This window comes from Mesoplodon densirostris, chromosome 13 (assembly GCF_025265405.1).
Source record: "Mesoplodon densirostris isolate mMesDen1 chromosome 13, mMesDen1 primary haplotype, whole genome shotgun sequence".
Lineage (NCBI taxonomy): Eukaryota > Metazoa > Chordata > Mammalia > Artiodactyla > Ziphiidae > Mesoplodon > Mesoplodon densirostris.
In genome coordinates, this window is record NC_082673.1 from 3,235,363 (window position 1) to 3,261,008 (window position 25,646).

At 40.8% G+C, this 25,646-nt stretch overlaps 1 protein-coding gene across 2 annotated transcripts in view; it reads right to left on the reverse strand.

Annotated features, from left to right (window-relative positions):
* Positions 1 to 22,076, reverse strand: part of RB1CC1 (RB1 inducible coiled-coil 1) — a 41,980-nt gene extending 19,904 nt beyond the window's left edge. For both annotated transcript variants that reach the window (XM_060115598.1, XM_060115596.1), the window contains exons 1-14: positions 21,985 to 22,076; positions 20,946 to 21,065; positions 19,875 to 20,001; positions 19,524 to 19,694; positions 14,722 to 14,924; positions 12,873 to 13,299; positions 8,940 to 9,110; positions 6,131 to 6,315; positions 5,778 to 5,964; positions 5,612 to 5,693; positions 5,426 to 5,487; positions 4,064 to 4,167; positions 3,195 to 3,321; positions 1,206 to 3,106 (exon numbers count right to left, since the gene is read on the reverse strand). In XM_060115598.1, coding sequence (XP_059971581.1) covers positions 1,206 to 3,106; positions 3,195 to 3,321; positions 4,064 to 4,167; positions 5,426 to 5,487; positions 5,612 to 5,693; positions 5,778 to 5,964; positions 6,131 to 6,315; positions 8,940 to 9,110; positions 12,873 to 13,299; positions 14,722 to 14,924; positions 19,524 to 19,694; positions 19,875 to 20,001; positions 20,946 to 21,016 — 3,818 coding nt within the window. In that variant the 5' untranslated portion in view covers positions 21,017 to 21,065; positions 21,985 to 22,076. The remainder of the gene's footprint in view (positions 1 to 1,205; positions 3,107 to 3,194; positions 3,322 to 4,063; positions 4,168 to 5,425; positions 5,488 to 5,611; positions 5,694 to 5,777; positions 5,965 to 6,130; positions 6,316 to 8,939; positions 9,111 to 12,872; positions 13,300 to 14,721; positions 14,925 to 19,523; positions 19,695 to 19,874; positions 20,002 to 20,945; positions 21,066 to 21,984) is intronic.
* Between the last annotated feature and the right edge of the window lie 3,570 nt (positions 22,077 to 25,646).

Here is a 25,646-nt window from a genome sequence, read left to right on the forward strand (position 1 = left end):
CCTGCCAGGGCCTCACCTGCACCGGATTATTCCCGGAACCCCCTCTGCAACCGCAAATCCGCCAGCGAGGAGGACGAGCGTGGAGTCCGCAAGGAGAAGGGCGGCCGGGCCCGCTCCCCGGGGCCGCTCCCCGTCGTCCAGGAACACAGTCCCGGGCTGAGCCGCACCCCTAGCCCATCGCTGGGCCCCGTGGGGACGCCCGGAGCCGCCAGCCGCGGTGGGCGCGCCAGCGTCTGTCCTCCTGCTGTGTTACCGGTGCCCTCCCAGCCTTCTGCGGTGACTGCCCGGACCTCGGCGTCCCCCAAGCTCTGAGAAGGTTCGTGTAGGGCCTAGTTCCTCTAAGAGCCCGCCATCCCTCCGGAACACATAAAGGCTTTCTGTCTTCAAAACAGACGCGGGGGGTGGACTGCACACCAGGGTGTGAACACCACACAGCGGACAGTCGATCACAGGAGACGGTGTAAAAGTCCCTTTAACCTCCGGCCAGAGGTTAAAATAGCCAATGCAAATATACCTATACATATGTTCCCTTGGAAAAATTAATGATAGAACCAACGGATAATGTGCTAGAAATGGTTTATGAGGCCACAAACCCCTTCAGTGAATGTTAACGAGTGGAAATGCGGAAGCCCACTTCCTCTCAGCCAAGGCAGTCATGTCCGGAAGCGACAATACGACCACGCAAAAACCCTCACCACTGTATAAACCCAGCATTTAACATTATCTTGTGAATCACAGAGGAAATAACCGCCAGAAAGCTAACCACCAACCCAGAAGTGACCAACGACTTCTCTTTTATGCATACATACATACAGTATTTTAAAAGAATGAAAATAAGTAACTTTCAAATGAAGAATTTAGGGAAAGAACTACAAACAAACCAAAAGGAAATGTCTAACTTAAAAAAGGAATAAGAAGATCCCGAAAACATAGGAAATTTTCAAAAATTATTCCTCTCAAAATCCAAAATACGAATCCATTTTTAAAAGCCATCCTAATGGATTCACGTAGCCTGTTCATTTTTTTTAGATGTCTGTGAGAAACACTACTTTAAAACGTACGTTTTTACTTCATAAAGTATCTCCACTGTTACCTTTACCTAAGGTAAATGAGTAAAAAATCAAGGTGCCATGATGACACTCACAATTAAAATCTCCGTCACTGAGACTTTAATTTTATGATTATAGACTGAAGTTCATGCTTACCTTTCTGCTATTTGACTCTCAAGATGTGTAATTTTTTCTAACAGCTCCTTCTCAACAGCTTCCCTTTCCAAGCTCATTTCTTTACGGGCAGTCTCAATAGCTGCCTCTTTTTCACACTTAAGCCTCTGAATCAGCTGTCCTCGGTCCTGTTCGTGCCTCATGACACATTCCTCTTTGTCTTTTTCAAGTTTCTGGATAATGGCTTCGTATTTCTCTTCTTGCTGGGTGATTTTCTCATCTTTTTGTTTCTCAAGAGCACTCAATTCTGAGTCCAGTTTACTCTGCAGTTCAGCCAATTCTTCTTTCAGGCCTTTTTCTACTTCAAATGCTTGGTGACGCAATGATGTCACTTTGTTTAACTCGGCTCTAAGCATATCAGATTCTTCTTCATGTCTACTAAGTAACTCTGAAATGCACTGATCTTTTTCAATTGTCATTAAAGTTCTTAGTTCGGCCAAGCCCACCTGATAATTTTCATTATCATCTTGAATCTTTTGGTTTAGTTTACTTATCTCTGTTCTCAAATGTTCTGTCTCTTGTTCAACGAGAGATTTTAAGGTCTCCTGCTGCTGGGCTCTGCTTTCTTCCAGCAAAATTTTTATTTCGTCCGTTTCTGCTTCCTTCAGGGCAAGTTCAACCTCTAACTTACATCTCGTGTCCGACAAATCAGAAACCTTGAGTTTTAATTCCTGGAGCTGCTGTTCCTTTTCCTGGACGGCTGTGGCGTGAGAACCTTGCATCTGCTCGACTCTTTGTTGATTTTCCTTTTCTAATCTCTCCAAACAGACCTCGTGGGCGGCCATGACCTTCCTGAGCTCCTGGGTGTGCCTGACCTGCAGGGTGTCCTCCAAGTCCTTCAGCCGGTTCTGCTCCAGGCACTGGAGCTCCACCCTCAACAGCTGGAGCTTCTCATCGTTCTCCGCGCGGAGCTTCTTTAAGTCTTCTAGCACGGTCTCTCGTGACTGCTTCAGTTCTTCAATCTCACAGTGTTGCCTATGCATTATATTTTCCATCTCTAACAACTTCTGATCCTTTTCCTTCTGCAGGCAGATGACAGCTTCTTTCTCACATTTAACCAAAGCAAATTCGTTATCTTTATTTTGTAAAACCTCCTCAAGGCACACCAAGTCTCCTTTCAGCTTTGTGATTTTGTTTTCATTTTCTTCACTCTCCTTGACGAGTGCAGCAAGTTTGCCCTCATATTCACTTTTTAAAGACTGTAGTTCTTTTTGGTGTCTTTCATTTAGTGTTATTTCCAAAGAACATTTTACTTTTTCAATAATATTTCTTATTTCTACTGCTGTACACTTTAAAGAATTTGAGAAGTCACACTGTTCCTTCTGCACAAATGTTCGGAAGTGGCAAAGGTCCTCCTTTATGGTTTGTACACTGAGCTGCGAGTCGTGGGCAGTGACACGGCACTTCTCCAACTGGACGCTGAGAGACGCATGGTGGCCCGAGTGCTCCTGACCTCGGGCACTCGTGTCCTGCATTCGCCTGCTGTCGATGGCATTGATGACTGAGGAGTAAAGGGATTCCACCATCATCTCTGGACTCTGTGGATCACTGATAGGATTGGAAGATGACAAGTTTTCCTCTATTACAAACTCATTCACTGCAGACATGAAATCTGATTCAGGACTTTCTGCTAATGAATCCAAGTCTAACGAAGCCTGGTGAAGAGTCTGTTCTATGTTTGGATGGGGGATCGTTTCAAAATCAAACGTATGTGCATCAATGCTATCCGGAGACAATTCTTCTACGGGACAGACTGCAGGACACAAGGGGCCCCGCGCAGTGAGTGGAGGGGGTGTTCGGGGTGAGGTAGTGGTTGTGGTTCCTGCCGTGCTGTCCATCCGGGGGGAGGAAGCCGCCTGTGGGGACGTCTGACTCGCGGACGCCTGGAAAAGAGAGGGACAGGCTTACAGAGCTGCAGCAACACAGGCGTTTACGCTAACGGGGCGAACCACTACAAAGAACGGGATTTGCCTTTTGTTCACTCAGTAGGTCTGTAATGGTCTGTGACATTTCATCCAAACTTTGTGCTGCTTTTACCAAATTATGTAGAGCAAGTACGTGCTGGTGTAGAGGGTCAAAGTCACAAAGTAAGGGCACCCTGAAAGAGAGCACAATCAAGTTAGATTTCTAATTTCTCAATGAAAAATGGTAACTGCAACCAAATACTATAATCTATGTCAAAAGCAACTCACCATCGTCTTTCATTCAATACCACGAATAGTTTAAGCAGACTAAGACGTATCATTAAATGGGGGGGAAGGGGAGGGTGGGACGAATTGGGAGATCAGTCAGGATTGACATATATACACTACTGTGTGTAAAATAAACAGCTAGTGGGAACCTGCTGTAGAGCACAGGGAGCTCAGCTCAGTGCTCTGTGATGACCTAGATGGGTGGGAGGTCCAAGAGGGAGGGGATATGTGTATACATATGGCTGATTCACTTCACTGTACAACAGAAACTAACACACCATTGTAAAGCAATGATACTCCAATTAAAAAATATAGATATAAAAATATATATATATATATAAACTAAATAAAGTGATAACTCAGAAATCTCTCACAGTATGCCACAACGTCAGACAACTACCAGAAAAGAATTAACTTCATGTAAGGCATTACTTTCCTCCTACTTTATCTTCTTCATTTTCTGATCCTTTTTTCTGGTCATTTTCATACTCCCCAGAAACTTCCCAAAGCGGCCACGAGCGCGCCAGCCATCATAACGCACTCCTCCGCTCCGGCATCCCCTGGGGTGCTGCTGCCGTTCCCACAGCTCCAGAATAACGAAATCATCACAAGGCAGTGAGTAAAGCTAAAAATAGGAACGGTGTTTACCTGAGGAATGGCTGAACCTCGGAAGGACAGAATGATTGCAGAAACTGTAAATCTTCTAATGAAATGTCTGGAAGTTCACAGTCAAACTTTCGAGGCTTCTGTGTCTATATTAAAAAATAATAATGTACCAAAAAATATACAGTATCCTTTTGTAACTGATTTCTTAGTATAATCAAATTCAATAACAAATAAACAAAAATGCTTCAAATGATCTACTCACACCTAAGAAACAGAATAAAATAATAAAATGCAAATGAAGGACTATTCAGTGAGGATGGGGAGACCGCTTTTCTGAGTCTGAAATAACCGGGACGTGCAAGCTGTTGGTGATCAACTGCCGTGCTCACTCCCCACTTCTCTGTTTTCAGCGTCTTTTCATGGGAATTCTGGTATTCCCGCCAGCATTAAAGGAACCCATTTGTCTCGCTATCACACAGGCTATTCCCAAGTTTCTACCTGACCGACAGCACAGTCGTGAGGACAGCCCCCGCCCTCTGTATCTATTCCTGTCACCTAGTAGCGTGCTGTATTGTTTTAATGCAGTAAAGATCGTTTTTTCTTATGCAAAACTTCCTCCTTGCCCTTTTCTTCACCTCTTCATTACATTTTCCAAAATAAAAAGTCTTAGCCAATTTCAGATTCATAAAAAAATTATCTACCATTTCTTTATAAACATTGCCAAGAAATGCACCTTTTAGGATAATTCCAATGGTCTGAGTCATCACTTATGCAGATTTAGAGATGTCAAGACACCCTTCATTAAGCAGGGGTCCTAAATAAAGGAGTGTGGGAAATCCTGCCTATTACAACACTCATTCATAGATACACAAAAACACATATTTAAAGCCCTAAGGAATCCTGCAGTACAAACACATGTTTAACAGTTAAGCAGTGTGTCTGAGGAGAAAACAACAAACCTACAGCATTTCCAAAACTTCTTTGATCACGGAATCACATGTTTCATGTAATAAAATTAGTGGTCCCCAGACCACTCTGGTTTAGAAATACAGCAACCTTATTTTTCATGGTTTCAATGAAGATGACCTGATGGGTCACCCTATTCTGATTTGTGCAACATGAATGATAGGGGAGGGGAGGGGAGGGGAGAGGAGGGAAAGGGTGGCAGGGACAGGAGGGGTGGAGACAGATAAAGTGAGGGGGAGAATCTGTTCCCACCCATCTCGACAGTGCAGTAGGACTTCATCGTCCCATGCAGTGAAGACTCCTGACCAAAAACTATGAATTCATCTTAAAGCCAAAATCATTTTGATAAAAAATTTGTTTCCGATAAATATCTCTACTTCTGAAATAAAGGTCTGAACACACACAGGATTTAGTCATATTAGAAGATAAATTACGTACACAAAAGGATGGGTGCCAGGAGTCCAATCCCCTGAACAGACGATTTCTTAAAAAGGACTTCCCTGTGTAAAGAAATTAACAATATGGTTATTTTACAACTCATGCTATATAATGCTATTCATATCTATGAAATACAAAGAGCATTTTTTTCTTAAAAAGTATAAGTTATTAATAAAGAACACTTACTAAATAATTTCCCAAAGGATTCCCTTTTTGACTTTTCAGCCTCATATAATCGCTTTCCGTCTTTGACTAAAGCACCAGCCCACTAAGAAAAGGAAAGCCTCTGTTAGTGTCACACACCAAGTCACTGAGGCTCAGGCACAATCAAAGTACAATCCAACCTGCATACCTCCCTGTAGTGTTTTATGAACATTTTTCTCCTGACCACCTCGACGGCAGCTAAGCAGTACATCTGAGGAACTGTACTCAGAGCTTCAACGATCTTGACTCTCTCCAAGAGCTCTATAACGAGGCGGAGCAGAGCCTGCAACTTCTCTCCATCCTGATCAGCATGAAGCATCACAAAGCAACACCACCTACAGAATGAAATCAAGACACACAAACGCTGTACAAATCATCCAAGCCCATGTTAATCAACCAGTGAAGTATGTCAACATGGTGACAGGATTACGCCATCACTTGGGAGAAATAAAAAAAAATCAACTCTCAACATCCCAAATTAGACACCCTAGAATCACTTACTTCAGTCTGACATGAAGGTTATTTGCTAGTTCTTGTTTGGCAGTGGTGCACTTCTGCTTAATATCCAACAGTTTTCTATGATTTTGCAACATAATCATCAACTGATTTGCATGACTCAGGCACAAATCAGGTAACACAGACGCATCCTTCAAGTTTTCAGCTCTCATCTGATTAGCTAAAAATCCCTTTGGGAGAAAATATTTTAAAGGATATTAACTTTCATGAAAACCATGAGCATTCATTTAAGAGGAAAAGCTTTACGTTAGACATGAACTGTTCTACTTTCAGGTAAGATTTTAAAATCTCCTACTTTTCTGAGTGTAGTAGGTGTGTCCATAGCAAAAGTTCAGAGTTCTTAAGAAATTTATGCTCATCCAATTCTGTTCCATTTTCGTGCTAGAAAAATAAATGAGACCCAGGAAGCTAAAGCAACATATCCAAGGACACAGGAGGCAAATCAGAACTAGAACCTATGAGTGTAAACTCCTGTTACACCACAGTTCAGTCAGAGCACGGGTAAAAACAGGGGCACTGACTTTAAGCCCCATGAAAACTAACAACAGATTTAATCTAATCAATGATATTCAGTAGCATATTATACACTTCCCCCAATAAAAATCAATCAATCGACTCTGCACTACTCGCTGAAAAGTCATTCCTTCCTCCAGTGTTTCTGGGCTATTATATACTTTGTTCCACTGATCTGTGCTCATTATCTTTAGAACAATGACTTCTACAGTATATCTTACTGTTTCATAGGAAAAGTAATTATCACACTTTTTTCTTAGCTATCCTTATTTATTTTCACAGGCGAACCTTGCATCTTTTTGTTAGGCAGGGATTGTTTTTAGGCTATAGATTAATTCAGTCAGATGTGCCAAAGCCAAGAGCAAACACTTAAAAAAAAAAGTCCAAAGACATCTTGATGAGACATCTTGCTGAGTATTTCACTGTATTCACGGGTTTTTTCCCTGCTCGACTCACTAGTTACCATGTTATAGAAGTGTTAGGATCTGCACACCCATCTCGCTGTCACACTTGCTACTATAGGTAATTATCCTTGTAGGGCTCAACCACACAACCAACAAAGGACAGCAAGTGTGTCTTCTTACTTTCTGGTAGGTCTCTCTCTCTTTTCTGTTTCATGTTTTTTCTAAATATCATGAAAATATTTAAGTTTAAATGATGTGTGTTAAAAAAAAGTCGAGATGATTCAATATCTGAAAGTAAGATAATTTTAGTAATTATTTTATATCTTATTTTTCTTCCAATATGCTGCGTGCCTAACCGTGGCTATGCTTTTTCTGTAATTTAATCTATTTTTAAAAAGTAACTTACTGCTTTATTCTCCTTTGATAAAATCTTAATAGGTTTTCAATTGCTTTTTACTGAATCCAAGAAAAATATGGCATCAATCCACAATTCATGAAGTACAAGCCCAATGCAGGAGAAATACAAAGAAAGCCACACCTCACCGTATCACAGTCAAACTCTAAAACCCAAACCAAAGGCAAAGTGCTACAAGTAAATCAGTAACAGCCTAGAATTCTCTATTAAGAGAAAATATCCTTCAGAAACAAAGGATTTTCAAATGATAAAACCTGAATTTGCCCCTGGAAGGAAATACTAAAGGATATTTTAACGTATGATAGACTTTAATACGTCAAGGATGTATGTATTCCTTAAAAGGAATACAGCTAATACATTAAAAAGACAATATACTATGACCACATTGAGCTTATTCCGAGAATCCAAGGATGGTCCAAGATTAGAAGTAGAACGTACCTTTCTTAATCTGATAAAGGGTTTCTATTAAAACAAGGAGGAAAAAAAACCTACTACGAACACTGTAATGGTGAAGCGTTGATCATTTTCTACAGATCAGGAATCAACCAAGGACACCCAGTATCACATCTATTTTAGCATTACACTGGGAGGGCTCCATTCGGTGCAAACACAAGATAAAGAAATTCAGTTCACAGTAAGGGGGCCGGATCCAAAATCAAGAGACAGAAAAAGAGAATCTGGTAATTACAAGATGAATTCAGTTAGTAAACTATAAAAATGCTATCAATATTTTAAACATGTTTAAAAAGAACTCAGCAAGGCTCTATCTACACACTTTATCTACCTACCCGATACTGCATGTCCTCAGCCACGCAGGTGAAATAAAACATTTGTACCCATTAAAATGACCACTCTGATGTTCTAATGAAAGAACACATTTAGAGGAAAAATGGTGGCAGGGAAAGTTGAACCAGAAAAGCGTGTGTGAGCGTCAAGGTTAGAAAAGTGACCTCTTTTGGCCCCTGGCTGTTTTCACAGAATGCTCTCACCAGGGAAGGGGGCACACAAAGCAGTCGAGGGTCACAGCCAGTCACCACGTGGAAGACTCCCCACGATTCCACCACCTTCTTCTGGTCATCAACCTAACCTGGCAACAGGGTTCCTAGAACACTGCATTAACAAGACCTACATTTTCTGAGGTTCCCGGTTTCCCCAGGAGGGAGCAGGAGGCTGCTCAGGTGGCGAGCACGGGGCTGTCGCGTGCGCAGGTCTCCCCTGCCACCCACAGCGTCTCCGGGCCGCCTCCCGGCTGTCACCCTTCGCAGCCTCAGCTCACGTGGTGTTCTCGAACCTGAACGGGAAGAACCGGCCTCCTCCTTTACTACGTGGAACCAGTAATACCGCGTTAACAGCATTCATGGGTGAAGTGAACACACGGTGCACAGCAAACTGACAGCGCACGTAAAAGATGTGTCTAGAAAACCGCAAATGCCTTTTCCTGAGAGAAGTCTGCAATAAGCACCTGAGCGAGTTCTTTCTGCTCGTTGACGAGTCGGCCACAGCTGGCGATCATCTGGTCCAGGGCGTACAGCCGGTCCTCCAGCCCCTTGATGGCCTTCATGTTCTGATTATCGAGATTGGCAATAGTCTGACGGCATTCTGCTATAAAGGGTCGAATGATCCGTGGATCAAGCTGAATGACAAGAAAACACGTGCGAATGAAATTTTCAGCAAATGGCTTAAAATGTATTTCACACTATTTTGGTACACAGCTTTAATGAAAAACAGTAATAGTGAAAAATACAGAAAAGCAAAAGCACGAGAAATCAAGGTTATATTTCCACAAGAAGGTCAAGAACAGGGTAATTATGGTGTTAAAAAACACAATTATTACTGATTATATTGGGATACATAACTAGGAATCTAGTTCCAGGCATTACACTTTTTTTTTAACTTTTAAAAAAAATTAATTCATTCATTTTTGGCTGTGTTGGGTCTTCGCTGCTGTGCGCGGGCGCTACTTTTTGCTGCGGTGCACGGGCTTCTCATTGCGGTGGCTTCTCTTGTTGCGGAGCACAGGCTTTAGGCATGCAGGCTTCAGTAGTTGTGGCACGTGGGCTCAGTAGTTGTGGCTCGTGGGCTCTAGAGCGCAGGCTCAGTAGTTGTGATGCACAGGTTTAGTTGCTCCGCGGCATGTGGGATCCTCCTGGACCAGGGCTCGAACCCGTGTCCCCTGCACTGGCAGGTGGATTCTTAAGCACTGCGCCACCAGGGAAGCCACATTACACCTTTCAATTCAAGCCGCAGTTCGTTCAATTCTCAATATCCCACCGAAAATGTTATTGTCAAGGTCTTATGAAGTACAGCAGAACTAATAACGAAAACACATCCTTCGGTCATTACCTGTCTGATCGGTCAACTTCCCCCTAAAACGCAGCAACACCTTCAAACCTCCCTCCCTCCTGGAGAGACCTTTATTCTCGGTCTGTAGCTCCTCAAGGAAGCTGCTTGATCAACTACACTCTCTTACTCTGCAATCTCTCCTGTTCCTGGGCTTTACTTCTCCAAGATTTCTGGGATTTAGGTAATTCAAGGAACCCCCCAAATTCTCTCCACCCCGCTCCACTTTCCCTCGGAAGAACACTGTACACTGGCGTCTTCGGTGCACTGGCTTCCGCCGGGGCTCACAGTGTAGCCCACCTACCCGTGGGAGGGAGACCACCCCTCACAGCTTCGGGCGTCCCCTCCGCTGGGTCTGGCTCCTCTTCCGTCTCCTCCACAAACAGGCGAGATCCCGCAGGACTCTGTGCTATGGCCCATCCTTACTGTTTCTTACAGGATTTCGAAGGAGGTGAACTCCCCACGCCTGTCCAACCCTTCATCCTTCTCACAGATGTTCAGCCTGGGTTTCTGCCTGCCCGCTCACACCTCCACACGGACACCGGCCATGATTACTAAGCTGTCCTCTGCTGGAATCCCGAAACGGCTCCCTCGGCCCCCAGACGTGTCCCCAAAGCACAGACACTGAACTGCAGACAAATGCTGTTTCTCTAGCTTGATCTTTGTTCTCACGGGTTGTCCTGCCAGCTGCTGAAGCCCACCTCAGCCTCCCTGTGAGGGGCCTAGCCAACACCACCTCCTTCGTGTCTTCCCTGATCACCACAAAGGGACTGTAAATTACTCATTTTAGGTGCACTGTTAGGTTCACAGACAACATACGAAAGCAGTTAAAAGTGAACTGTTCTACCGTTATCAAGAATTCAGTGTAGTCGATAAGCTGCACTTCTAACATCACAGAAAAGTTAACACAGCTGTTATGTAACACGGACAGCGCCTGCTTCACCTAATATTAACGAAAACCTGTGCACATGTGAACATTTCCTCATTTCCACGCTGAGTCCAATGTGCACACAGTTCCAATGCAAAGTACTGACTAGTTATAAACTATGAGGATGATAAAAGGCTAAAAAAGATGACTAAAATAATTCAACTTGGGCCTAATTACAGCTATACATAAAACACAGCAGTGATTTAGGGAAGAAAAAACAAACTCTAAACCATGGCTCCTGGTTCTAATGTTTCTGTATCTCATAATTCACTCAGAGTACAACACAACTACACAGACAAGCATGGAAGAATGTTTTAAGATTCACTGAATTCTGTAGGTATAAATTATTGTGAATTTTCATTATTAAGCCAGAAAAGGATCATTGTTTCTTCTCTCGTCATATAAAGTGAATAAACCTTATGGCTTTGCTAGATTTCATTTAAACATGCAAACACAAAGCCAACTGCAAGCCCTTTAAAAAAGTGGTTCTCGTGGCCTAGAGCCCTGTTCTCTGATTCATGTGGAATTATAAAAAATGACGCTTCAATCACCCATCACAATCATGTGGTTGATTTTCCACAATCACAGATGGAATTTTTAGGCTACTAAAATGTCAACAGTTTGAATAGGAACACTAGTTTTCATTCATTTTTGGCAGTAATCTTTGCACAATATATTCCATGCTTCCCCGCCCTGGCAAATGTCATAATTGAAGCATTCTTGACAACAGATAATAAATGGTCAAAATGAAAGAAGTGCCTAAAGGATGTCATCAAGGAAATGGCTGTACTGAAAGAATTAAGAATAAACTTCAGAATGCACTCCATTTTTACTGTCCAATAACTTAAACAAGAAAAAATGCTGCTGTTTTCCAGGCATCCCAGACAGTGTGCTGCCTTTCCCCCAATAACCAACCGAAGATTAATAAGTCTCTTTTCCAACTGAGTCAAAAGTTTACCTTTGAGAAAAGTTTAAGTATTCTGCCCATCATCTTTAGACAACAGCAGCCTTCAAAATATTGTTTCATGTGGTCTGCATCACTGACGCATGTGCCTCAACAACTTCCTCTCAGGCCTCAAAGATTTTCTATCCACTTACTGATCAGATCTGAAGAGGTTTATTCCAGATTTATTCCCCAGGTTTAAAAGTTTTTATAAGTGTACTTGGGGGAGAACTTAATCCAAAACACAAGTCACTATAGTTACAAACTAAAACTAAAAACACAATGTCTAGGTTTTGAATTTTAAAATATCTCAGGCAGATACTGTATCTAAAATTACTTCTTTTAAACCTCAGAGACGAGTTCCCTGGGAGGCGGGGGGGCTCGGGTGGGAGGGAGGCGGAGGGAGTGATGCAAAAGAGGCCCATGGGGGTTTTCTGGGAGGTGGAAAGGTTCAATGTATCTGCCTTTGGATGCTGGTCACTCCCGTGAACTAACCACTCCAGACTTGTGTATTTCATCGAACGTCAATCATTCTTAGTGTAAAAAACTGTTATAGATAAAAACAAAATTATATCATTAATATTTTCCCCCCAAAAGCTTGAAAGTTCTACAGCATCTGTAAATGTGAACATATGAATCATTATTAAGTTAATGTAAGAAACAGCGATGGCCAAATGTTATCATTTTACCCATTTACTTGTAGATTTACTTGTAGAGAATGCTCAGTACTCAAGGCACAATAATGAAAACCAGCAAGACTGTTCAAGTTTTACCTAGTAGATCAAAGAGCCTAACTGTAGGGACAAATTAGAGGATAGGAGATATTAAAAAGTCCAAGTAATATTACAGGATCAGGGGAAAAAAATTTCAAAGTACCACCACCACCAAGACCATCCCCATTGGAGTGGACACCTCAAGGCTCGGCACTGCATAGAGACTTTACCTATATTACTTCTAATAATCTTCCCAAATTTACTATCAGTTCATAAATAAGGTTATGCATTAAATGATTTGATTGGTCCGAAGTCTTAGATATGGTTGTAAAGTTTTATTCCAAGGCTCATTATTTCCGCTATAACATGGTACGACCCCCGCCCCTTCTCCCATTACTGTACAGAGAATATGTAGTACAGGTAACATAATCTCAAGTGGTTAAATGACAAGAAAAATCAGATGACTCTTACCCTGCTCATGGAATCAAAGCACTTCCTGACCAGCGATTCCACGTCATTAGGCCTATCCTGCACATTGATCCAGTCTAACAAAGAAACATTAAAAAAAGGCAGGTCACCGTCTTTAGCATCTACTGCAGCTTCGTCCTGCTGGACAGGACTTGGACAAGGTTCCCTCGTTTCTTTTCCACTTTCGGCATCTGTGGTGTCTGGGGCTACATGTTCCACGGACTTGTGGAATGAGGTTAAAGAGGGTTTGTTCATTGTTGCAGGCATATCTGGAGAGAGCACCAGTTCAGTGGAGGTTTTCGTATCGGCCTCTTCTGAGCCTTCACGTCCAGGCAAGGAATCCAGTCTTCCCAAACATTCCCTGTAACTCTGTCTGGTTAGGCACTCCAACAGTGGAATCTTGGCCATGACTGAAACCGCAGTTCCTAAACTTAAAGTACAAGAGACCTGTCAGTAAAATAATGGGACTGCTCTAGTCAGAGGTTAGCGTTTTGAAAGAAATAGTATGTTATTATCACACACAGAAATCTCACCACCTCTCTGTTAACACTACATGCATCTAAGTAGTCCATGAGGTGCTCTTTAAAAGAAGACAGAGAGAAGGAGGATATCGTTCACACACTGAAACACCCTCTAAAGTAAAGATAGCAAGTTTACACTAGACATGTGGACACTTGGTTTTTAACAAACCTTAAGGTATAAAAAATTGGAACTTATAAAAAAGATTTACCACAGAAAGTTTAATGTTCGATTAGCTTAAAGACAAAACATTTTTGATACATTGAAAGCAATGCATAAAATTAACACTCTTATTAGAGATTAAGGTTAACTCTTGCATTCGTCACTCCCTGAAAATAAACAGGTAGATAGATGTATGCTGTCAAAAAAACATGGGGAAAAGATCAAATCTTGATGATTTGACTTCTGTAAAAACTATGTAAAATGATTCAGGATCCTACATTAAATTAACGTCTGAGAGAACTACCCACCCCCCAAAAAACAGTTACTTGAAATTTCAGGTTATAAAAAATTTTAAATGCTCTTTCCAGTCTTCATTAATCATTCCTTCCTTCCCAAGATGCATCCCACTGTCCACTTAAGGCCAAAATGTTCTAAATATTCATACCACAAAATAGAGAAACTTGAATTAATAAAGTTCACTTGAAAGAAGAAAAAGAAAATGATACTTCCCTCCAACTCTAGTTAAATAAAAAATTTAAGAAGAACCAAAAAAACGAATACAAAACACTGAAAGCACAAACACACAAACAACAAAGGGCTACATTTGTGTGGAATTATTGCCGTGCTGTTTTACATTCATTATAGCCCTTTTAAAAAAGAACCAATGGGTATCAGATGGGCTTATATGCAAAGAACCAGAAAAACATCTAAATGAGAACCAGAACACAAAGGCTTTTTTCCACCTCAGCAAGCCTTCATCATATGGCAATATTTAAAAAGAAAAATAGAGTTTTCCTTGACTGCCTAATGTTTGAAAACTTTTCCACTCCCATTAGATTGTTATTTCTGCATTTTGCTTTACTTTATTGTAAAACTGGTAGCAAGGCAAGAGACAAAGGTTCCTGGTTTCTAAGTGATTTCAAAAGTATTTTGAGAAAATACAAGAAAAAGAAACATGGCAGATCCATAAAATATATGGAGGATAAAACTGTCCATAATTTTAAAAATTTTACAGCCCATAAAAGTCAGTATAAAAGTCTCAAAAACATGAACCTCAATTATAATAAATATATGGCCTACTAGAAGCGAAATTACTGTTACTAAAACTACTGATAAATTGCAAAGGTATTTTAAACAAACATCTTATTATCCATTTTAATGGCATACATACTGAGTAAGTTTTAACTTGATGTCCTCTACGGACTGCAGATAATTCGAATAAATACTTTCAAATTTGAAAAGTAGCTTTTGGTAGGAATTTGAACAATCCTCCAGATTGGCCATGATTGCAGCCCAGCCTTGGTGTTGAAGATGTTCATCATGGACCAGACCTTCACAGAAAGAGCAAAGTTTCTTGGCAACTTCATACATTTCCTATATTGGAAAAGAAGAAATAATCGGTAAAAGAAGGTAATGTTTGTGTGCATGTCTGCATATGTGTACTTATGAACATGTGTGAATGTGCTCTGAACTCATGTCAAAGGAAGCACTGTTACAGGAAAGTTTCCATTTCTGGCTCCTGCTTGTTGCCGTGATAATGAGGAGGAACTCATTGCTCCTGGGAGTAAATGCGGCCAGAGGTCCACGCAGGGCAACGCAGCAACAACCATCAAAAGTAAAACTGTGAACTTTCTATGGTGGAATACTACACAGCAATGAATACAAACCACTAACACACGCAATTACATGAACAAGTCTCAGGAACATAATGCTGAGTCCAAGAGGCCAGACACAAAAGAAAACAAACCGTTTTAGGAGTCAGGATATTGGTTAACTTCATGAAAGAAATAATGGGTCCTGAAAGGGAGAAAGCATGAAGTAGGGCTTTTGGGGTGACACCGTATTTTAGAATTTGTGTTCACTTTGTGAAACTGCACTAGTAATTATGAATGTATAATTGTGATATGTCCATTTTCAAATGTTTATCAATAAACAACACTCTATTATTAATTTCACTAGCAGTAAAGACAACAGTCCAAGGTCACACAAGTAACTGGGAAACGTGACTCTGGAGACCATGCTCTAGATGGTTAAAAAACAAGAGGCTCGGGACTTCCCTGGCATCCAGTGGTTAGGACTCCGCGCTCCCACTGCTGGGGGCCCAGGTTTGATCCCTGGTGGGAGAACTAAGATCCCACAAACCCAGTGGTGGAGCAAAAAAAAAAAAAAAAAAAAAAACCGAACCTCTCATTGCTGACGTGATGGACAGTTTGACTGTGGGTCTCTATCTTGGTTAGAGCAGCTTTGGGTGAATGTTACAATCTGAGAGGTACATTCTTCCCTCCACTTCCCATTCTTCTTTCTCATCACTTTCTTAGCTATTCCTGGACAGTGATCCTTCCAAGCAAACTTAATATCCATTTTATGCAAAACAAATAAAACAAACAAAACAACCAAATTTCCCTCACACCCCCAAAGCAAAAATGCTTCATCATAGCAATTAACTAATTAAGCTAGTGAACAGATAGTAATTAGAATATGATCATGAACATTAAGAATATATCTTTTCATTTGATTATGTTTTATTGTTAATAAACTATGTTCCATTATAAAATAAATTTTTTTTTAAAGATTAAAAACATAATAAGTTTTTATGTTCTGGAACTTTATAGACTTTTGTTGTTGTTGCTATTGAGAATGCAATATATTTCCCATTTCTCTTCTAAAGTAGTGCCAATACAGAGAAATAGGAATGATGTTTATATATTTATCAAACACCCAATCAACCTTACAATTCCTTCCAGTGGGTTTTTATTAAATTCTCTCAAATTTCCCAAATATGCAATCATATCACCTAAAATGGATGTTTTTCGCTTCTTTTCCATTAACTTCACCACTTACTTGATTTTTTTTATTTCAGTATATTTCCCAGAAGTTCCAAAAGAATACTGAACAGGTTTATTCTGATTTATGCAAGTGACTCTAGCTTTTCACTTACTTGAAAGCTGATTATCTTTTTGTATTTGGTCAAGTCTGTGTTACATTTATTTTGCTCCCTTCTAGGGCTATTTAATTAATCAGGAACAGCTGCTGAGTTTTAACACATGCCTCTTCCAGACAACATTAATATGATGCTCTATGTTTTCTCCTGTAAAGTATTAGTGATTGAGGCAATTAATTATATTAATACATATCCAAATACTGAACCATCCTTGCATCCCCATAACATCTGCTTTTTGCTATTAATATATTAGTCTTTTGATACTCTTCTGGGTTTTTATCTATAAGGAAAAAAGTATATTCTATATTTTTAGGATTCAGAGAATTCAATCTAGTCCGCAAGATCCTTCTGATTATGAGAGAAATGTATTAAAATCTCCCTTAAAAAATTTTTGTGGTGAAACACACTTAAATTTTACCGTTTCAACCCATCTTTAAGTGTATGGCTCAGTACCATGAACTCATTCACGTTGCTGGGCAACCATCACCACCACACATCTCCAGGATTCTTTCATCATCCCAAACTGGAACTCTGCATCCATTAAACAATTAACTCAACATTCCCCTCACTCTTCGGTCCCTGGTAACGTCTATTCTACTGTCTGTCTCTATGAATTTGACTATTCTAGGGACCTCATATAACTGGAATGATACGCTATTTGTCCTTTCGTGTCTGGCTTATTCCACTTAGTATACTGTCTTCAAGGTTCCTCCATTTTGTAGCTCATATCACAAATTTCCTTCCTGTTGAAGGCTGAATGATATCCCACTGTACAAATATACCGCATTTTGTGTATCCATCCGCTTGGACATTTGAGCTGTTTCCACCATTTGCTATGAACACTGACGTACGTCATTATATTAAAAGTTCTCCTGGGATTAATATTGTTATCTTTAGCCTGTGTTGACAGGCAAATACAGATGTGGCTTGTCTTTTTCATAAATTAAATCTTTTATTATTAATTTCACTTTTTTCTGTTGAATGCTTTTAACAACCACTATCTACTAGTTCCGTGCATATCTTTCTTCTCATACTTTAGCAACCTGTTTTAGCAGTATTTCTTGTGATGGCATAGTTGTTTTCTGTTTTGATCATACCATAAAATTTCTTTTAGTAAGAGAAAAGTTGGCTAATTAATAACCAAACACTGGACTGTATTAATCTCACTCTTTTATGTTTAGTATTCACTTTATTATTTCTAGTATATCCTATCTAGATTTTTGCTAGTTTAATGAAGATAGTATCCATTCCTAGCTCTTCTCTGCTACTCATTATACCCCCTTCCCTTTCCTACTTGACTTAATCCATGCCTGGATTAAACCTTTACAATCTTTAACCTGCCACCTGGCATCACCAGATAATGAAAAGATTGTTTGCTGCTACACTAATCCTCTCTCTCATTTCATCTGTTTGATTTTTAAATCTTTTTATCAAGTTTTATTTGTTCTTTTGATTTCTTACTCTTATCACTTAACAATTATACATCCTATTTGGTTAGCCTTTAACTTTTATATCTAATATTACATTTTTCTATTAGCATGTAGTATCTATATTTTTCAATTCAATCAAAACTATTACTTTTTAAGTGGCATGCAACTGTGTAACCTATCTTTATTAGTTTTATTAATTTATTTATAGACCAATAATCAGAAAACAAATCTAAAGGACTCTATTACATAAATTCCGTTTAAAGAGTTTGTCTTTTTAAAAATAATTTTGCTTTCTAAAAATTATTTCCAGACTCTTTAATGTTTATTAAGCATATTCCAGAAAGATGGGGTTATTCTCTTTTTATGTTGTATCCTGTGTGAAAAATGGTATAGTTTCACAAATGTATGTACTTACATTAAAACAACCTGCTCTGAAATTTCTTTAAAAATCGCAAATATTACTACTTAATAGTTTACTTCATTAATTTATTTTTATAAAAGGTAAATACTCTTTTTCAGTTGATTCTAAAAGATAACATTTTTTTTATGTCTGAAAGCAAAATGTGTCCCACGACTGATAGCTTACAGCCAGTATTACAGTAAAGTACCAGCAAGTCAAAAACAAACACAAAAAAACAAAAACAAAAAATAAACCAAATGACTGGGAAACAATGCATGGGGACTGCAAGTAGCAACACAAGAGGTATGTATTAGGAAGAAACTGGGTGCTCCTCCAGGACCTAAATATGGATACGAGAGAAAGAGTCACAATCTTAAGAGTTCTTTAAGCTCTCTGTGCCTATGTCTATCTACTCAAACGTAAGTACTGCACTGATCAAAGCAATGTCCTGAAGTCATTATCTGCACACCATCATCTAGGAAAGAGTAAACAAACCATGTTTAAGACAGTTGTTCCACTCTAAGAGCTTGTAACTGTTTGCAAACGTAGGATGACTTACAAAGCACATGCCTGAAATTTAAAAACCAGACAAAGTAATCACAAAATATTTTTTCAAAGTTTGTTATTTTTCATGTTTTTGGCATGTTTCTTCTATAATTTAGACTACTCTGCTATTTAGATTTGAATGCTTTTATTTTCTAATGAATTTATTTATTTTGTATTTATTAATTTTTGGCTGCATTGTGTCTTTGTTGCTGCGCACGGGCTTTCCCTAGTTGCAGCGAGCAGGGGCTACTCTTCATTGTGTGCGCGGGCTTCTCACTGCGGTGGCTTCTCTTGTTGCGGAGCATGGGCTCTAGGCACGTGGGCTCGGTAGTTGTGGCTCGCGGGCTCTAGAGCTCAGGCTCAGTAGTTGTGGCGCGTGGGCTTAGTTGCTCCGTGGCATGTGGGATCTTCCTGGACCAGGGCTCGAACCCGTGTCCCTGGCATTGGCAGGCGGATTCTTAACCACCGCACCACCAGGGAAGCCCAAGACTTGAATGCTTTTAGAAGCAATCAATTTTTTAGATCATTCGTCAATGCCTAGTAAGCTAATAGTCCACAAAAACATTACCAAGCATGTGAATAAGGCATTATTCTGTTAAATAATGCCAATTTTTAATTTTAAACTGTACTAGATATAAATAAATATTACAAATTACCACTGCAAGTTGTGTCCTTGAAGCAACAGTGTGAAAAACTGCAGGCATCATAAGGGACTCTTCAACTTTTATTTCCATGTCATTTTCTGTTGAAAAGGTAGTTTTAGGAATAGCAGGTAGACGTTCAGATAAGATCATTTCCTTGTTAAAAAGAAAAATTGGATTTGTGTCCTATAGAAGTAAAAATGCAAAAAAAAAAAAAAAAAAAAGGAAGTAAAATGTTACAAATACTGAACGTGCACACTGCCCTCCATACACCAATCAGATACACATTCCTTGCGACCACAAGCCCCGAGCCCCTCCGTGAAGCTGGAGCGCGTCTGCATGGAAGGAAAGGCCCTGGACACCTACCGTCCCGGCACTGTAGGTGCACACTCTCCGGTCTGCAGCCATGCACTCTCCCCCGTTGACCACCAACACCTGGTGCTGAATAGCGATCTTGTACTTGCTGTGGATGGCATGCTTCAGGTCAGCCACACTTTAAAAGAGGCGGGGCAGGGGGGCCAAAACATCAGCTATTTACATTTGCCCAATGACAACTTTTTTCATTATCCAAGTGGCACTATGTAAAAATACCTGACAGATAAATGAATTTCACTCTAAAAATTTCCCCCAAAACAGTAGTAAAAACTACAAGCTTCTTGTTTCTGCAGCTGGATTCCATAATCAACCAGCCAATTATAAATAACTAGAAGGTCAACGATCACCCGTGTCCCACACCTAAAAGTGAGCCTATGAAATGCAGGCAGTAGAAACATTTATTTTTGTGATCTTTATATAACGTAGCAAAGGAACATGCTCAAATTGGCACCAGGTCTGTTAAAATCCTCAGAACAAAGGATGTGTGTTAAAATTTCCACATCACATTACACAAAACACATGAAGTCTACACCGTATGAAAACTGCTTCCTTTTCCTAATCTTTCAAAAAACCATTCCTTTACAGGTCAAATCAGATTTTATAAAAACGAGAACTTTCAAAAAAATAATTTCATAATTCCATTAAAAAAATAAGATTAATTCGAAATTTTACTCTATCATTAGCAAACAAAACAAACACTATTGACTCTATTCACATAAAATAATAATAACAATGACGAAAAACCATAGGACTGGTACATGCTGGTTTATGTAGCTAGCAATAACCCCCTCAGCAGCATCCTGAGCTTTGGTTTGAAATCAGTATGTTTACTCTGAAAAATATAGTCACGCAAACAGAACAAAGCACAACTTAACAAATTTATCATTAGCACTTTAGAGAAAGATGACAACTGTATACGTAATATGCTGAGGATAAAAAAACTTAAGACTTGCCATACTGCTACTCTTACTTAATAAAGGAATAGTATTCTCAAAATCAAATCTTTAACTTTTTACATGTACAAAATGCAAAACTGATGAGAATCCATGAAACCCAGCTCACGTTTGCACTGTAAGTTCAGTGTCAAATGTCAGGGTGGTTCCAGTGTTCACCAGAAATACATACAACTTCATGATGATTTCTCTGGATTCTGTGAGCTTATACCTCACTCTGATACGATTACTGAAAGAAACAGACAAGAAAAGTGGTCAATTTACAAACGCAAGTACAAAGACAATTATGCTCGTGTAAGACAGAGCACAGTTATACCACATAAGCAACAAAAAAACAGAACAGGTTTTGATGTCTAGAACGGCTAACTGGACAATTCAGTAAACTTGTTGCTTAAAAAACAAAAATGAACAGTAATGAGGCTAATGAGAGCGTAACTTCTATCATAAAGAAAAACAATTTGTTCTGAGGAAGAAAGAGGACAGTAGTTAGAACACTGTGGTGTACATTTCACACTGCTCTCATGGACCACCCGACGTCAGGAAGAAAAATAAAAATTAAAAATTTGGTCCAACATCTTCCTAACTCCAAAAGTTCTCCCCCTGCTTCTTCCTTGTAACAATGAAAAAGTCTTAAGGTTAGACTTACTAACGGCAAGTAAGAGGAGCCCCTATTCCTTCCACCAGGTGCCTCTTACTCTGCGTTCCACCTCCACGCTGAGTTAGAAACACTTGACGGAAGAAACTCTGGCCCTAACAGTTCATCGCTTTGTGGAACAGCAGAAAGTGCACAGGTCTGGGAATCAGAATATTTAAAACAACCCTGCCATTACCTAGTTGTCCAAGTCAAAACCCCATGTATAAAATAAAGCTTCCTCGTCTATAAATAAAAGGGACAGATGTCCAGAGCTAGCGTTCTATTGTTAACAACTGGAGGTAAAAACCCCCAATATCAATGTAAGTGATGAAAGATGACGATAAATACATTTCCAGAAACTAGTAGTTATCTTTCTTTACGCTCTCTCCACATGAGCTTAGAGCAGAATTATGAGGGAAGAAAAAACAAATAAGGCTTTAAAATTGTTTCCAAAATCGCTATTTTAAATGCATTAGATCAAAACTCCATTATAAAGGCAGGAACTGTGACTTACCGTCAGGCACTGTGAAAAGGATTACCACTTTTCTTAAAAAGCAGATTAAAAGTGGCTTATGTTTGCTTTGCTTGATATTGGCAACTGAATGGCATTACTGGTTAAACTCAGTGAACTGGAAAAGAAAAATTTCTGATTATAGAGAGAAATAATTCAATGTGACTATAAAAACGGTTATGTGCTCTTCCTTTTAACATTACCTTCTGAAAGAGTAATCTCTACTCAGCTTCTCTTCCCACCTGCACATTCACTGAACCCCAAGCACATGACCTTGACCTACAGCACTGCATTAAAAAGACACCAGACAAAAGTCCCCAAAGAACTCCCCGACACTGTCAAAGCGTAGAGCCGTTTTTCAGTCCTTAAAATATAACGGCCCCACTACTTGCATGCTTAACGGTTTCAGTTTCTTCTTTTGTAAGACGGGAATAAAATGGTGCCCATAGCACTGGGCCTCTGAGCCAGCCCCGCGGCTTCCCCAAGTCCCCTTGGACGTGGGCGGAGCCTGTGATCTGCTTTAACCACTGAGACTCGGCCAAGGTGATGGGGTGTCACTTACATGATGGCTACTCAGGACCGTGACCTCCCTCTTGCCAGCTTCCATGGAATGCGCTGTCATAGGGAGAGGCCCACGTGGCAAGAAACCGAAGCCAACAGCCCACAAGAAGCTGAGGGCATCAGTCCGACAGCCTGCGAGGAACCGGCCGGCTCTTGACAACCACAGCGAGCTCTCGGAAGCGGATCATTCCTGCTGAGCCTCAGACAAGACCCCACCCGGGCCGAGACCTTCACTGGAGTCTTGTGAGAGACCGTGAAGCGGAGGACCCAGCCAAGCCGTGCCCACAAACGTGAAATAATACGTCTGTGCCGTTTTAAACAGCGAAGATCGTGGTCATTCTTCCTCAGCGACGGGTGACACGGTGCTCACACCGCAGGGGCCTCACAGGACAGTGCTGGGCAGGGCTGAGGACGTCACCGCCCCCCAGGGCTGTAGAGGCACCACTGCCAACCACCGAACCCAGCCTGACTCACTCCCTGGCCCCGAGTCCTCACGCAAGCCCTCCGGAATCCGCCCTGCCACCTGAAACTCGCTGTCCATTTCCGCTCCTCTCTGTCGATGGAGCCGACGCTCACCCACTGTCCTACGTCTTCCGTCTTCCTCACGGATCCATAAACGTCAGGAACGATCCACGTCTGCTTGGTTCTGACGCGTTATCTACGCTACCTACCCCTATTCCTGTGGCTACTCAAGCCCTCGCTAACTCTGGACTTTCTCAACCGGCTCCCCACCTCCTTGACCCCCCCCCCCGCATATACCCTCCCACTGCCCTCAGGGAGGCTGTTCTCAACCCTTCTGCTCCGGGACACCAACCAGGGTCAGGATGACCTTTATAGCAGCGGCCACCGTTCATAAGGATTTACTTTGTCCCAGGCGACTGTTCTAAACACTTTACTAAATGAAACGTTTTCATTGGATCCTCACAAGAATCCTTTACGGTAGATACTATCATCGTCCTCACTTTATAGACAAGGAAACTAAGAATTAAGGGCTTCAGTAATGTCACAGGATAATGAGTGAGGACTCAAACCCAGACGGTCCAATTCCATCTTCTCGAGTCTCTAACCACGATGGTAACATCCAGGAAAACAGCAGACACTGCGTGGCTGCTTCCTCTCCACCCTCAGCCTCCCCACCCTTTCCCACCCCTCCGCAGCTTGTCACTCCCAGATACCACCCTGCCTAACTTCCTGAACAAAACTAGCCCTTTCGAGTCTCTGAGCCTTCGTGAGGGCTGTTCCCCAGCCTGGAGCCTCCTTCCTTGGTTGGCTGTGGTCACCCTCCCCCTGCCCCCACCACAGTCTTTCACAAAGTTAATCACACAATCCTGCTGTTAGCCGTGCTGACTATGTACTCCACGTGCGCTTCTACGCTGCATATATTGTGATGTTTCTTTACAGAGTTCTCACATCTACTGAACGGCAAGCTTCTTTAAAGCAAGGACCCTATTCCTGGGAACTAGCTCTAAAATACTTTCTCAATAAAATGAGTGATTAATCTTACACCAGTAAAGGATTATTCTATATCCTTATGAAGACTGCTAAGAAGTCACACGCGGGGCACTGACCACAGGCTCTTTATCTCCACCAAGGATAAGTAAGGCTGCATTTCACCCACCACCAACACACTCGCCCCACTATCGATTATGGGTGGTGCAACTACTCTACAAATGCAACCCCAGTGGCTCAGCCCAACTAAACAGATACCTAATTTATACGAAGAGATATGCTCCTGTTACACTACAGTAGAACCAAATCTTTTAATGAATGAAGGAGAGTGACTAGGAAGCCAACAGACTGAAGTGATAAAAAAGAGCTGATTATCAGGGCATCCCAAGCAGCAGAGCTGGGTCTCTGGGTAGTAACAATAAGCACGGTCCCCTGCCCACCCCTGCGGGGCTTGTAGTGTGAGAGAAAAACATGTGAAAAATCACTGAAAGTTTAGATGAGAATTCCATACCAGAGCATCATCCAGTGTACCCTGACTTATCTAAATTACCTGTCCATCACTTAGTAACCATCCTTCCACACCATTACAGATACTTCATAAACATCAATACTGATGGCCAAAAAGCATTCCAATGTGTGAATAAATAGACCACAGTCTATTTACTATCTCCAGGTTTTTGTTTTTTAATCTCACAGGTACATCTTTTTTCTTATGCTTAGGATTATTCCCATAAAGTAGATTCCTAGAAGTAAAATCGCTGGGTCAAAGCATTCAAAGATTTTAAGGCTGTTAGGCTTGCTTCTCTTACCAGTTTATACTCCTCAGGCAACGCACCCAGTCAACAAGGTCACTGTATCCTTGCCATCATCCTATTTTCAAATGCTTGCTAATATTATTTCATTACTTTATATGTAAACCCTGTCTCTGATTATTTGTGAGTTTGACTTGACTCATGCATAGGTTGCCTACTACGTGCCATGCACTATGGTAGAGGTGGGCTGTAACAGTAAATAAGACCAGCACAGTCCCAGAACTTCTGTGAACCTCAATTACCAGAAAAAATGGAAACTCATCTTAGCCAGTGAGCTTAAAAATTAAGCAACACGATATATATATAAACATCCAATGCAATGCCTAAGACAAGCACTCGAGAAACGTACTCAACATACGTAGATTCTGTACATTCAAGGGCTGAGCATCGAAGATATAGAAACAATGAAAAAAAATGTAACATCTGCCGCCAAGAAAAGTAGGCAGAATGGCCATAATCACAATACTGTCTAAGAAGTGTGTAGAGAGTGAGAGGGAAACACGGAAGGCGCTCAGAGTGACAAGAAAAGAGTAGCCAGGGGGTGCATCCCTAGGAAAAGGATGCAGACCTGAGCTGTTACCAAGAGAGGAAACTAGAGATAAGCAGGGGATCACATGACTGCAGTCAATGAAGGTTTCATGGATAAAAGGGCAAATTAGTTAAAACATGTCAGTGAATGCACAAACTTTATCTTACAGGTGAAGAGGAGCCATCTTGTTTCACGACAGATTAGGTAGCTGAAGTATGTGACTAAAACAGAAGTATAAGAACACTGGTGGCGGAGATGATTGATTCATTCACTCACTCACTCACTCACTCACTCATTCATTCACTCACTCATTC